This window comes from Synchiropus splendidus, chromosome 4 (genome assembly GCF_027744825.2).
Source record: "Synchiropus splendidus isolate RoL2022-P1 chromosome 4, RoL_Sspl_1.0, whole genome shotgun sequence".
NCBI classification, from domain to species: domain Eukaryota; kingdom Metazoa; phylum Chordata; class Actinopteri; order Syngnathiformes; family Callionymidae; genus Synchiropus; species Synchiropus splendidus.
In genome coordinates, this window is record NC_071337.1 from 2,540,188 (window position 1) to 2,554,455 (window position 14,268).

The 14,268-nt window shown below is 47.5% G+C and overlaps 2 protein-coding genes across 2 annotated transcripts; one reads left to right on the plus strand and one right to left on the minus strand.

The window, feature by feature from the left end:
- The first annotated feature begins 532 nt into the window (after positions 1 to 532).
- On the plus strand, positions 533 to 4,973 carry guca1a (guanylate cyclase activator 1A). The gene is made up of 4 exons (XM_053863420.1): positions 533 to 876; positions 2,195 to 2,344; positions 3,219 to 3,312; positions 3,657 to 4,973. Exons 1-4 carry the CDS (start codon positions 679 to 681, stop codon positions 3,782 to 3,784), a joined length of 570 nt encoding a protein of 189 aa, XP_053719395.1. The 5' UTR covers positions 533 to 678; the 3' UTR covers positions 3,785 to 4,973.
- A 946-nt stretch (positions 4,974 to 5,919) lies between these two features.
- orc5 (origin recognition complex, subunit 5) lies at positions 5,920 to 13,777 on the minus strand. Its single transcript, XM_053863419.1, has 14 exons — positions 13,230 to 13,777; positions 12,456 to 12,548; positions 11,340 to 11,519; positions 10,394 to 10,468; positions 10,139 to 10,250; positions 9,644 to 9,774; positions 9,515 to 9,563; positions 9,355 to 9,445; positions 9,228 to 9,280; positions 7,644 to 7,756; positions 7,526 to 7,573; positions 7,341 to 7,451; positions 6,521 to 6,633; positions 5,920 to 6,036 (listed from the first exon to the last, which is right to left on the minus strand). Exons 1-14 carry the CDS (start codon positions 13,341 to 13,343, stop codon positions 5,991 to 5,993), a joined length of 1,329 nt encoding a protein of 442 aa, XP_053719394.1. The 5' UTR covers positions 13,344 to 13,777; the 3' UTR covers positions 5,920 to 5,990.
- Positions 13,778 to 14,268: the final 491 nt, after the last annotated feature.

The window sequence follows — 14,268 nt, forward strand, 5'->3', positions numbered from 1 at the left end:
GGGTCAGCTAACCAGGGTCTGCAGCTCTACGACAAGTAACCCTCCCCCACAGCTGATATACACTCCATTACACACTGCAACACCTGAAGGTCTTCAGTGAGAAGAGCTGAAATCTGTTTCCTACTCTGACAATGGTCTGATTCAGAGGCGCCATAATGCCATACGTTTCCCAGCAATTATTCGGATCTGGTTCTTTTTGAAAACAAAGTCACAGGCCATCATACCCACAGGTGACCGAACCAGTGACGTTGGCCTGGGCCTCACTAAAGGCACCGCGGGCCTTTAATGACATTACTTTTTCCGGTGGTGGTCAGGGTGCACAGGTGTTGCATGTCTTCCAGGTAAGGATGAGATCCGTGGAGTGTTTGCTCAGCACTCATCCGTTTAAAGAGTGACGGAGATGGAACAACCTACCTAGCCTCTTAATGGGTTCCTCAATCTGCGTGTTTGCCTGGATTACAGCCAGAGATTAGAGCTGAGGCAGATAGAGGGAGACGTGCTCAGGAACAATCGGCTACAAAAGGCTGCGCTCGGCTGCTGCTCCCACTCTTAAGTCCTATTGTTGCGTGACTGTGTGGAGGGGACAGCCTCCGCTGCGCAGTAGACCCACTGGACTGTCAGCCTCTGCCACTGCCGCCCAGAGAGACACGGCAGGTGAGGAGAACCACCGACGACAAGATGGGAAACTCAAATGGAAACACTGTGGACGACCTGCAAGCGGTGGAGATGCACCTCTGGTACAAGAAGTTCATGACAGAGTGCCCGTCGGGTCAGCTCACCCTGCACGAGTTCAAGCAATTCTTTGGGCTGCGAGGGCTGGATTCAGAGGCCAACGCTTACATCGAGCAGATGTTCCGTACCTTCGACATGAACAAGGTGAGCAGACAGCAGCAGTGGAAAACGGCTTATCTATTGTTGTCTCCGTCCACCACAGGCATTACGTAAATAAGGCTGTAGAGGTCGATTGTTCCACAGACTAGTTCATGAACAAGTCATGAGCAGGGTTGGAACTGCACACACACTCTTTCATCACCATCTCCAGGCAAAGCTGAACGTGTGAGGAACAAAAAAAAAGGTCCTCACAACCAGACCAGCTGTTGGACTGACAAAAAAAAAATCTTTTTTTAAATATCAACTTTAACACCACCAGAACAACCTACATGAGAGTAGAACCCAGCCTGCAGTGGTCAGTAGCTGGTGCTTTACGGTGGGGAATGTTGCAGCCCAGGCTTGTGTGGTGCAGGAGAAGACAGAGCAGAACTGCCCCCAGGTCAGGACCCTGGACCACTAGGGCCAGTGTGCTGCAGTACAATGGTCAGCAGTTTCATTTCATGCGCGACAGCAAAAATTTATCAGAGTGAGAGCAACAATCATCTGCTCTGTTGTTCAAGAACACTTGCACCAGTGGAACCTTGGTCATAAACTAGTCACTTTTCCATTTATATATATTTTTTAAAGTTAAGTTTTATGAGTTTTAATCTCTAACCATGTTCATATGTCAGAGGAAACTTTTTTCTGCATAAGTGGTTTCCTCGTCTCTGACGGGGCTTATGAGGGATTTGAAAAAGACCTTGCTGGATCTAATGGGACGCTCCGTCATGGGTCGTCCGTTGGCCGGAGCCAAGGTCAGGTTTAGGAGCTAAACACCCGAGGGCACATCTGCAACCAATTAGGGCTTATTTCCACCAGTGACCTTCCAGCTACCTAGATCATTAGAGAGATCCTTGGCTCCAGGCTGCGGAGCTGAGCATCACTCAGGATCAGAGGCGGAGCACAGGACGGATGCTACATGAAGACAGTAGATCATTCTCTTGTTTGCGCCGCCTGCTGGTGTCTCACGACTCCGATGTGTATCACTGCCCGCCTCTCATGTGAGGTGGTGGTCCATTAAATTGACATGTATAGTTGCCTTTAGAGACATTTTTTTTCCATTGTATAACTAAGAAAAATATAGAACTCTATATTCACCTCTCCACTGCATCAAAGCGGCAGTTTTCTATGCTAAATAAATGTGAAACTATTGCAGAAAATCGCAATCCTATGATAGTATTGCATTTCTACTGGAATATTCACGATTCGATGCCTCAGTCCAACTGGAATGACTAGGGTTCAACCAGCAACCCGGCTTCTGACTGTCTTAACACGAGGGTGGCGGCTTGTCTGACATGGTTTTGGGAACCTCTGCTGCGTGCAGGACGGCTACATCGACTTCATGGAGTATGTGGCCGCCCTCAGCCTGGTCATGCGAGGGAAGATGGAGCACAAGCTGCGCTGGTACTTCAAACTCTACGACGTGGACGGAAACGGCTGCATCGACCGTCACGAGCTGCTCAACATCATCAAGGTGAGCAGCGCGGCACAGTGCTTTTCTACATTTTTCTTTTTCAACCCGTGTGCACACTGGAGGGAAATGATCCAGTTTCACCTCATTGGTCCGGAGACAGAGGTGGACGATATGATGACATTACATCATGAACAATTAGAACGTGTTGACGATCTACCAACGTGAGCAGATCACGTGGCTTCACTCACACTCTTTCTATACACTTTAGATCTATGCTGATGACTCTCACTAGCAGCCATGTCTCACACACCGCAACGAGGCCGGTCAAATGCTCAACTCCCAGCTGTTTCTAAACTTGATGCTCCTCTAATGTGACCACACACCTTCACCACAGAACCATGGGGTGTTGCTTGTGGGACCCGCCAGGCCAAAGACCGCTGAGCTAACAGAGCTAACATGACGTCTCACTTCAAAACTTTATTGATTTATTTACCAGCAGAGTTTGCTGCGTTGTTCAAAGGTTGGCTAAAAACTAAATGCAGAACCAAATAAATGCGCTCCACAAGATAAAGAACCATTGTTGTTATGAAGCTGAGGTAAAGAATGCTAAATATTTTTGTCTGGAAACTCTCTAAAGTAGAATAAAATCCTGCAAAAGAGAAGTGATAAAATGGAAACAGTTATTTAAAGTAAATTAAAAAATAAATCCTGATGTGTTTTGCCATATTGCTCAGCCCTTTATGGAGACATTTCAAACAAATATTCTGCAATTTGTTTCTGCAAATAGCCAAAACTATTTTTCACAAATGAATAGGGATTTTCCACTCAACGAAGCTCAATTGCGCTTTGGCCCAGGTTCTGTTGGTGGTGAGCTTTGTGTCATTTCAAAAAAAGGTTGAAAAAGTCTGCTCTAAAGAGTCACTGTGATCCGCAGGCCATTCGAGCCATCAACGGCAACGACGAGCAGGACACGACGGCTGAAGACTTCACCAACCGTGTCTTTGACAGGATCGACATCAATGGAGACGGTGAGTAGGCTCGGAGCTCTTCTCTCCTTCAGCCACTGGTCACCCTGTTCACTTGTCTGGGACCAAGAGCTCCGACTCCCTAACCCCGGTCAGAGAGGAGAGACAGGAGTGCTACACCACCTCAACTGTTGTGTTCCCCGTGGACCAGTGCTGAGTGCTCCAGCTGGAGCTTCTCTGGGAGATGTTCCCAGGCTCAAGTCCCTGCCGGGGTGTCAGTAGAAGGAAGCCGTGAGGGGAACTCGTGCATCTATTCATTACTTGGGGACACGTCGCGGCGCACTGACCCCAGAAGTGAGGCGCCGTGATGGACTGAAGGTTTCAGCTGGTGTGTCGTCCTTCCACAGGTGAACTCTCCCTGGAAGAGTTTGTGGCCGGCGCTCGGACCGACTCGGATTTCATGGAGGTGATGATGAAAAGCTTGGATCTGTCTCACATCGTGGCCATGATTCACAACCGACGGCGCAGCGTCTAGGAGCCCGGATCCCAGCGAGCACTTGCCCGAGATGCAAACCGATTATACGCTCTGTGCTGAGTCAGCAAACCTTGTCAGCCCGTCCTGGCTTGGCCACCTTGACCTCTCAGACGCCGACTCCTCCTGAGGGATCATCTCTCTGTCCGACGCTCCAAGACGACGCCCTGAGGACCAGTAGCAGGCTAGCGCTGTGCCAACGTCTCCGTCCAGATCAGCTCCCACTGCAGAGGGATCCTTGACAGACTGGTCCCACTGAACTGCACTGGTGGATCTCAAAGCTCTGAATGACATCGGCAATAATGAACCGAGGAAATCTAAACCAACTGTAATAAAATGCTTCACATTACTTCACAAACACAAGTTAAAAACTAGAACCATTCACAGTATTAATGGGACTAAAGTACATGAAGATCCACTACATAACTCGGGTATGTAGCTTCTCATTTGGGTTTGTAGTTCGTGTGTTCCATGGTAAAGAGACTGAATGGACCCCCTGATCTTTACAAGTCAAACAGGAAAGATGAGAAGCCACTTACGGAGATAATCACAGGACAATGATGGAAAAGAAGTGTAGCAACCCGTGGTCCAGCTCCTCCTCACAGCGCCAAGGTTTCCTCTCTACAGTAGAACAAAACTCACGATCAAACAGGAACTCATCCCCAGACCAGACACCACGAAGGACCCTGCACCGGAGGCTTCATCTGCTCAGCCACAGTGATGGTGACGTCGAGTTTCCATCGCACCTCAAGAAGGCAGAAAACCGAACACGCTTCATGTAAATACAAGTTCAAACACAGTGAGGTATAAATGGAACTAATCCATACTAAAGTCTATACTGGGGAAGGGCAGGGGAAAGAACAGAAACTCACCACGCACTGTCCGCTTCCGGAGACCCTGGAAAGGAAAGCAACCAGAGTGAAGGCAGTGGGCAGACTCAGAGGACAGACCAGCATCAGTGTCCCCTGAGAGACGTGGTCAGCTAGGACCAAGCATTATAACAGCATTATAGTGGTGCTCTCTCGTCTGCGAGGTCACAGGTCAAACCTTCAACATTTCACTCACTTGTAAGGACGAATCTGTTGCCTGTTAACCACAGAGATGTACAAGCCAAGTGTGTTGAACTGGTGCCTTCGACTGAATGATGATTCTCTGCTTTGCTTATTTGTAATAAAGAACAATCCTACAGTGATGGCTGGGGTCCTCACACACACACCACACACACCTTCAGATGTGGACAGGCCCACGAGAGGAGACAAAGGAAACGTCAGTGATCTTGTGCGTGAGGATTTACCTTTATCTGAGGAACACGACAGACCAGACCTGCTCAACTGGTCCGACACTGGAGAGTGGAGCACTGGGGCAGGCAGGGAGGAGGAGCCACGCGATGGAGGGCTGGTTCTGATCAAGAGGTTCAGCAAGTGGAACCGCTGACGACTCGGGGAGCCCAGGTCACTGCAGTCTCCACAAAGGTCAGACAGCCAAACAGACAGAAAGATCTTTGTTAGATCATCCTGCCAGGCTGAAGCAGGGAGCCAACGCATCACAGTGGGTGTCTATCAGGTGGATGAAGAATCCTTTATCCGACCTTGCATCTGAGACAGACACACACAGACAGACTGAAAGAAAGAACACAGACAGAAAGAAAGGAGGCAGACAAACAGACAGTGGCAGACAGACAGAAAGAGACAAACAGAAAAAAACAGAAAGAAAGAAAGAGATGGACAGGCAGTCAGATAGAGAGACAGACAGAAAGAGACAGAGACAGACAGAGAGAGAAAGGCATAAAGAGACAGACAGACAAAAGAAAGAAAGAAATAGACAGATGGAGAGACAGACAGAAAGAAAAAAGAAAGAAAGAAAGAAAGGAGACAGACAAACAGAAAGAAAGAAATAGACAGAGAGACAGAAAGAGGCAGAAACAGAAAGAGACAGACAGACAGTCAGACAGAGAGACAGACAGAACGACACAGACAAAGACAGCAAGAGAGAGAGAGACAGACAGAAAGAGACAGACAGAGACACAGTCAGACAGACAGACATGAATGCATCACAAACATTTGCTGTGACCCGGGTGAGTCACAGCACAGGCCGACGGGTCACAGGACTGACCAGGCAGGCAGTCAGACAGTTAAACATTATGTGTTTTGCCAATATGACATTTATTTACATTCCATACAGAGGCATATTGAAGAACCACAACGTCGCTTTACAAGAAGTCGTACAGATACTTGATGATGTCGAAGTTCACCGTCCTGCAAGAAGAACAAAACCAGACCATGAGCACCTTGTCCAGTGTCATTCCTTCAGCGCGCACACACACACACACACACACACACACACACACACACACACACACACACACACACACACACACACACACACACACACACACACACACACACACACACACACACACACACACACACACACACACACACACACACACACACACACACACACACACACACACACACACACACACACACGACTCACACACGACTCACACACGTCTGTGCCTGATCTGGATACACTAGAGAGGAAGTGGTCGGATTTAACGCTGGATAGAAAGTGCAGAAGGCTTCTTCGTTTCTCAATGGCTTCACAGCACAAACAGCACAGACAAAGGCAGTGGAGCAGTCGGGGAGCGGATGAGATCGAGCATTGCTGACTCACGTGCGCTCTGCCGCTGCACACACGCGCAGGGCAGGTTCCAGACCAGACGCGCGTCTCGCTCACCTGGAAATAGCACGGATGAACTCCATGGAAACGGCGCACTTGTACTTGGGGGCATCCAGCTGGTCATCGTGTCCGACCTGAGCCAGCAGCTGCAGGGTCACCAGTGATGAGATCTGGAGGAGAGGCAACGTGAATCCAAGGCCACGCGTCTTTGAACTGACAGACTGGCTCACTGCGTTCCTTTGAAGCTTGTGACCAGGAATGGAGCAAAGGCAAACAACAGCTCTCACCACAGTCAACAGCTCCTGGAACTCACACGTTTGTCTAAGAGTCTAACCACAGTGCTGATGCCCCAGGAGCAGCGAGATGCCTGACATTATGAAGCAAAACACGTCACCTCCTGCTCTGTCACTTTAAATCAAGACAGACAGGAGATGTTACTGATTCAAAAGTACACACCAGGACCACAAGAAATGTACCACGTATACACATGGTACTACAAAAATGAAATGCAAACGGTATAAGTAATGTTACGAATGTGTTTGTTTGAACACAAATATGGACAAGAAATGTTCTATAAACAACTAAAATATGGCACATAACTCCATTCATCCGTGGGAATTGATCAAACATAAACAAAATACTGCGATATGAAAGAGCTAATGTTAAAGTTGTGAGAAAAATCATGACCACCTCTGATGCTCCACAGTTGAAAACAGGAAGTCCTCATCCTCAACTGTCAAAACATCGATGGATAAAATACGTTTGGAGAAACTCGGGGGACTTGACATTAGAGGACCAGGAAGTGAGCTTGCCATCGATTGCGTTATCACTGTTTAAGAGACGGTGGACTGTGGTGCACAAGCAGACAACCTCTGACCTGCGAGAAGATGCTGGCAGTGGGGGCCACTCTGCTGTCCACCACACTGTAGAAAATGGCCAGCATTCGGTCCAGAGGGAACGGCTTGGGCCCCAGAAGGTGGTTACTAGTCTGGAGAGAGGGGGGCACGGAGATCAGGATCACACAGTCAGGGCCACTCGAACCTGCCCACGTTGGGCTCCCACCTTCTCGTTTTTCTTCAAGAACTTGGTCTTTCTGACTTTTCCATGATGCTGTCGCAGAGGAAGGGACACGAGAGGTGAAGAGGAGGAGGACTCAGCACCAGGGTTCAGGTTCTCCTACCTTCACAAAGAAGCGCTTGTCGGTGCGTGCCGGGTTGTAGGATGCCAGGTAAGCAGCGATCAGCAGGAACTTGGAGTAATAAGGAAGTTCCACGTGTGTGTGAGCCGACAGACCTGAAACCGTCCAACAGTAACACACAATGACAAGCTAGGTGAGGTGAACCATCTGGCGAAGATGAATTTGACAGTGGCAGGAGAGTCTGCTGAAGAGGAGCCCACTCTGGCTGACAATCACGGGCACTGAAATGTGTCTGTGTCCCGTTGACTCGGGTCACCGAGTGGACTGTAGCAGGTGGCATGAGAAAGACGCTCTTCTCTGATGCGAGTGGCGAGGGCCCATATTTCGATGACAGGGCTCCTCTGGCTCCTATTCTGGGGTTTAAATCAGCTTAGCTCTCCTTGTGCCTAATCTCTTTGTTTCACTAACTCTATCTTTGTCACTCCTGTTACCTGATGCCATCTCTCTGCAGGCAAAGTGACACTGACACGGAGAGGGCAGCAGGTTGGTGGGGGTGAAATGGGCAGAGGAGTGAGGCTTTCCTTTGTATCTCTCCAGTGACTGTTCCGGTGTCGGAGCCAACAAGCTTTACATCACTGATCATCTCCATCAGCACAAACAAAACTGTCAGTTTAGTCAGAGAAGACTGGTCCAGACATGGTCTCCGTCGAGAGACGGCCCCTCTCTAATGGAGCGTGGGTCAGTGGGGGCCAGGGCTGGTGTCACTTTGGAGCAATTTAGAGTCATGTTTTTAATGGAGGAACAAGAAGCAGACGAGCAGTTTGAGGTCCATCATTATCAGTCACTACGCATGGGTGATATGGACAAAAAAAGTTATAGTCGATAATTATAAGGATAATGATCAGGATAAATCCATGTTCCTTCTCTTCCATGTGTTGGACACTACAGTCTCTCTGTTTGATGATGAAGCTCAGGAGTGGAGTTTGTCTCCAACATCATGGTTTGTTGATGTTTCAATAGAACAGTGAACTCAGTGCAGAGATGAGAAACTCAATGATTCATGTCTCTGGTAGAAGCCGCTGGTGTCTGACAGGCTGCTCTGCCAGCTTTATTTAGGGGTTAAATGGAGCCGTCTGTCTGCTGTATCTCATGTCTCTGAACAGTTGACTTGAACTATGGACCAGTCTGGACACATTCCTAGATGCTACTGAAGAAACATTAGAAACCATCAGGTGAAGAAATTATCATGGAGTCAGATTCTATTCTCCAGATCATGATACATGGTCTGGTGTGATGGAAAACCTTCTCACAATTCTCTCTCCTAAAATGCTTGTTTTCCATGGCCTTATTGAAGATGTCACTCAGACTTTGAGGCTTTAGAATCTGTTGATGGTCCCTAACTGATGGCGGCTGGTAGCATTAGCGCTGCCTGTGAGAGTGTGTCCTCCATCAGTGAAGCCTAATGGGGACGCGGAAGAGGACGCCGCCGCCAATATCCAATATCCAACTGCTTTCACCAGCGCAGCGGGAGACCTGCATGTGTTGATGTGAACCAAGGCAGACAACTCTAAACCTGACTGTAAATCTAGAGGCCTCATTGGCCGTTCCAACACCTCACACTTTTACCTTTTAGGGCTCCAGCTTCTGTCTCCTCCTGCTGCATCTCTTCCCACTGCAGGCTGGGGAAGCCAAGCACACTGATGACGGACAGGTCACAGATATGGAGAAAGGTCCAGTCACGTGGAAGACCCACCTCGATACTTCTCGCAGATACACCGTCTGCATGGCTTTCTTCAAATGCGGCTCAATGTTCCTCCACAGCTTGTGTGTGTCTGTCTCTTTCACTGAAGAAGACAGCAACTGTTTAAATGGCTCCAGAGCGAACTTTTTTAATTCCTTCACTTCTCAGTTACCTTTCCCTTCAGTCAACGGCTCACAGAACTTGGAGAAATTAAGAGCAGCCTGGAGGGAAAGAGGGAGTGAGATCAGTGAGACATGACTGATAAAAACAAGTTCTCAGTGGTGGAATGTGCTCTCCACACCAGGTGTCGCAGTTCTCTCAGGTCCCGGCACACGGAGTAAAAGACTCCCAGCACGATGTTGATGTAGGACGAGTAGAGCTCAGCCGAGTGTGACGGGTGTCTGTCGCGGGACAGAATCTGGAGCAGCTCTCCTGTAAACACCCCGAGAGCCGACTTCAGGAGAGGAACACACAGGAAATGCAACACTTGACAGAGAGAACGTGTCGCTAACAGTCTCAGTTGGAGCGTCAGAACAAACTCACAGGTACAAACATAACCTCACGCGGCGCCTGCTGACTGTGATCTGTCAGTGTGTCTGCAGATTTGGGACAACTCACTGCTGGGACACAAGTTTGGCTCCATCGTCCGACATCTGAGTAACTCGTTGCCTTCAACACTGGACTATACTGAAGCCCGAGCTGCCTCACTCAGATGAATGTAGGAGAGGATCCAGACCCTCCTCTGGCTCACCACTTCAGACTCTTCAGAAAAGTCAGGGAGCACAAGCAAGATCACCTTTGCTGTAGTCAGGGAAGTGAAGGACAAGTGGCTCGAAGCAGCTGGTGGTGGGTCTGAACTTGTCCCACACTATTTCACTGAGCAGAACAACCGTGACGTTGTCCTCCACCTGAGGAGATCAGACGGCACATGATGAGTTCTGGTCCTCTATTTATTTGATGCTGACACCTCAACAAATAGAAACAAGTGTTTGTATTTTGACTAAACTTTTCAACACAATACTGCAGAAAGAAACACGCAGCCTGATCTCACCAACTCCTGAAGACGGAGGAGTGCTGGCAGCAGATTGGCGTCAGCGTCTCTCAGAAGCTCCGCCTTCTCCATGACCTGAAAACAAGCGTCTGATCAGTCAAAAGTGAAGCAGTATAGTCCCCTGCCTGGACTACAGCAAGCCTTTCTCTCACGCCCCCTGCTGGTTCAAAACTCAGCAGCAAGGCTTCTAACTGGCTCCAACAGACGGCAGCACTTCACTCTAGTGTGACCTTCATTGGCTCCTGGTCCACTCTGGGATCCACTTCAAGATTTCAGTGATCCCATTTAAAGCCCATCTGGGCCTGAACCGTGACTACACAGTAGAACTGCTGACCCACTCTGGAACATTCTGCCAGAGGAGGCACAAACACAACATGCACTGCCACCTTTAAAACTCTTTATGATGCATGTCATGTCATCTGAACCCAGTGTTTTTCAACATTTTCAAGCCGCGGCACACTTGAAAAAAATCCTGAGCCTCACCACCAGAGGAACCTGGGCCAAAGCACAATTGTGCTCAGTCGATAGAAACCCCCTTTCAATTTTTTAAAAACTGTAGCGGACACTCTGCTTTTTTGACATGATAGCTCAAAGAGCAACATGGAGAATATGTATATGTGTCCAGAATGGGCTGGGCAATATGGCCATAGTATATCAGGATATGTCTGTTTATTTTAAATAATGTTCCGATTTTATCACAATTTCACATGTAATCTGGAAACTAACTAGTTCTAGTTTTAGGCAACTTTTAAACAATGGAGCAAACTTTGATAATCGATGAGTATCAATAAAGTTTAGTTAGTTTTGTCTGTAAATCACTTAGTGAACAGTGTTCTGGAAGGTGCTATACAAGTGAAGCTTTATGAAGAATTAAAAAAAAAAGTTCAGCATGAAAAAGTCTCTCAAATGCGGCAAAGCCGTCTCCATTTCACGTAGAGCCACTCACAATGTATCTTGTCCCAGGAGAGGAGTGCGCGGACTGTCGGTAGATGCGCACAAAGTCGGACAGGGACGGAGCGCGGGGGAGCAGGGAGGCAGTGTCGGAGCCGAAGAAGGACGACAGCACTTGTTCGAAAAGCACGGCCACCGAAACACACTCCACACAGCTGACAGTGACGTGGGGCAGCTGCAGAGGAGCAAGGACACGGTGGTGTCACGCTTGCACTAAACAATGATGACAGGAAATGTGAATCGTGTCAAAGAATGCACATAAAAACATTATTAGCGAGTGAGTAAACAGTTCTCCTTTCATTGAAATCAGCCGATTGATCAAATCATCTCAATCTTACCAAACATTTAAGTATTTTGAGGATTGTTGACAATTGACAAAACAGGAGGTGAACCACCAGAAATGACACGCTTCTGATTCACTTCAAACTTCACAAGGTCAGTACTGTGTAAGGAACATGTGCCGATCATGCAGTGATGATGTAGACCTCAGTAGAACTGCAGGAAGGGAGAAGGAAGCCCAACATCTCACTGCACACCGTTTAAATCTGAGGAAGTTCTAACAGGTTCTTTACTATCAGTGCACAACACTGTGACTACATCCCTGCTGCTGGATAAGCTGGACACAATGTTGGGGTTTCACAACTTTACAACTCTGATCTCTTCATGGCTGGGCGGATGGAGATGGATATGGATGGATGGATGGATGGATGGATGGATGGATGGATGGATATGGATGGATGGATGGATGGATGGATGGACGGAAGGATGGAGATGGATGGATGGATGGATGGATGGATGGATGGATGGATGGATGGATGAGCTCCATGAATGCCACCTCTTCATTGTAAAACAGAAACACTCACCCAGCAGCTTCAGTTCACCAACAATAACTCCCAATGACAACAGAACTGTCAAAAAGAATCACTCTCAAAATGCTCATCCTAAATCACATATTTCCTGTTTCATTTCATCCACAACTTTTCGAGTCATTTTGAAGACATTTTGAAGACAGACAAACCAACACAGTCCGAAACACAAGCTCATGGACCGAGACAAAAATCTTGCCATTGACACAAATTCAGAGACAAAGATGAGAAAGCTCTTTTCCTACCTCCAGCTCCTTCAATAGAACACCGACCACGTGACTCTTCCCTGAGGCTCGGTGACCGTAGATGAATATTGATGGGTAACTGTACTGACTTGGCTGTGAGTGGGGAAAACATCACAACGTTATTAAACCAAACACAAGGAAAACACGACAGTTACTAGCAGTGTTGCAGCTCAGAATGCTAAAAAAAAATCACATTTATATACTCTTTAAGGTTTAGGCATATTTTAGTTTTAGTATTTATTTGCTGGAGATGTTGCTGTCACTGCTTAAAAAGCATCCGGTTCCAAAGGTCATGGGAAATCATCTGTCGCATTGACTCAGCAATGTCTGTTCAACAAATACAGAGAATAAGGTGCACACAGACTCGTGAGTCATGTGATGTCATCGCTCTCCAAGTACAGGCCACAGTCAGCGGAGAAATGGCTGAGGCTCCAGAACCATCACGACCCAAAAATACAGGACCATTTCACAACCATCAAAGATCTCATACCTTTCACACCACATCCAGATGAATTAAAATTTAAATGTCAAGCTTCCTTACTCTATTTACAACACTAAAATAACCGTATGTTAGAGTCCTCATAATTATGTAGAGATTGTTTTTGTAATTTCCAAACTTTCAAATTGATGGAAATTCATACAATAAATCATCCTTGAAAAAGCCTTTCAGCGAGTGAGCGCAGAGACACTTGTGGTGAAGCATCTTCCTCCTCAGAAACAATATTGGTGGCTCCAGAGAGACACAATTCAGCCGGGCTTTTAAGCGACACGAACCTCTCCCATGAGCGCCAGCAGCATCGCGGCCTGAGCCTCTCTGCAGGGCAGCAGGTCGGCGGCTCTCTGCAGCTTCTGCTCCTCATATCCCGGATGCTCCAGCACCGCCGTCATCGTCGCCTGCTGCTGCTGCAGCCGCCGCCGCACCGCGACCTGTCACACGGCTGCCGCTCGCGGGGCTCCCGAGCTCGCTAACGTGCGGCTGTGACGGACGGAGGAACGCGGAATGTTGACGGGACCGACTCGTTTGAGCGAGGAAGTGAAAGAGCAGCGACCGAGGCGACAGAGCTGATAAACAAGTTCAGGAAAGAGAAGCGGACACCATCGCGGCAGCAGCGCCTTCAGATTACGTCACGGTGCCGCCAAACTGGCTGCAGCCAATCACAGAGCAGACCATGACTCCTGGGTAATGTAGTTTGTGGTGAACGCTGCAAAATCTACATTTAGTAGACCGTAGCTACGAGTCTGGAGAAAGAATAGGCTTTCATCGCACATGCGCCAGTCCTGAATGATAAATATATGTTCTGAATGTGGAATTGCATTTTATTTTATCATTATTTTATATTTTCTGTCAGCACTTTATTCCAAAACACTTTCCTAGTTGGTGGACTCCCCACTGACCATGGCAATAAATTCAATTCTGATTCTCAATAAACCTCTGAATCCATGTTCATTTATGTATTCATTTATTTATTATAGCCTGCAATTCTTTTGAATGTGTATACACTGTAAATATGCTCAGATGGTCCTTATATTCTGTGCTATTCTACTCTATTGTGATCTTAGCGCTTAGTGTATGTTAGTATGGTTTTATTTACTTTATTTTTTCGTATGTTTTTAGTAATTGTACTCTATTTCTTTATTCCTCTTTAATCTTGAGTGTGAGTTTTTGTAACGAAAGGCAGTTTCCCCCGTATAAATAAAGTAATTCTGATTTTGATTTCAAGTAAATGCACGTGAAATTAAGTCACCGAAGAGTAGAAATGCGTGAAAACGCGCGTTAAGCTGACGGAATGACGTCAGATGTTTGCTGGGTGTG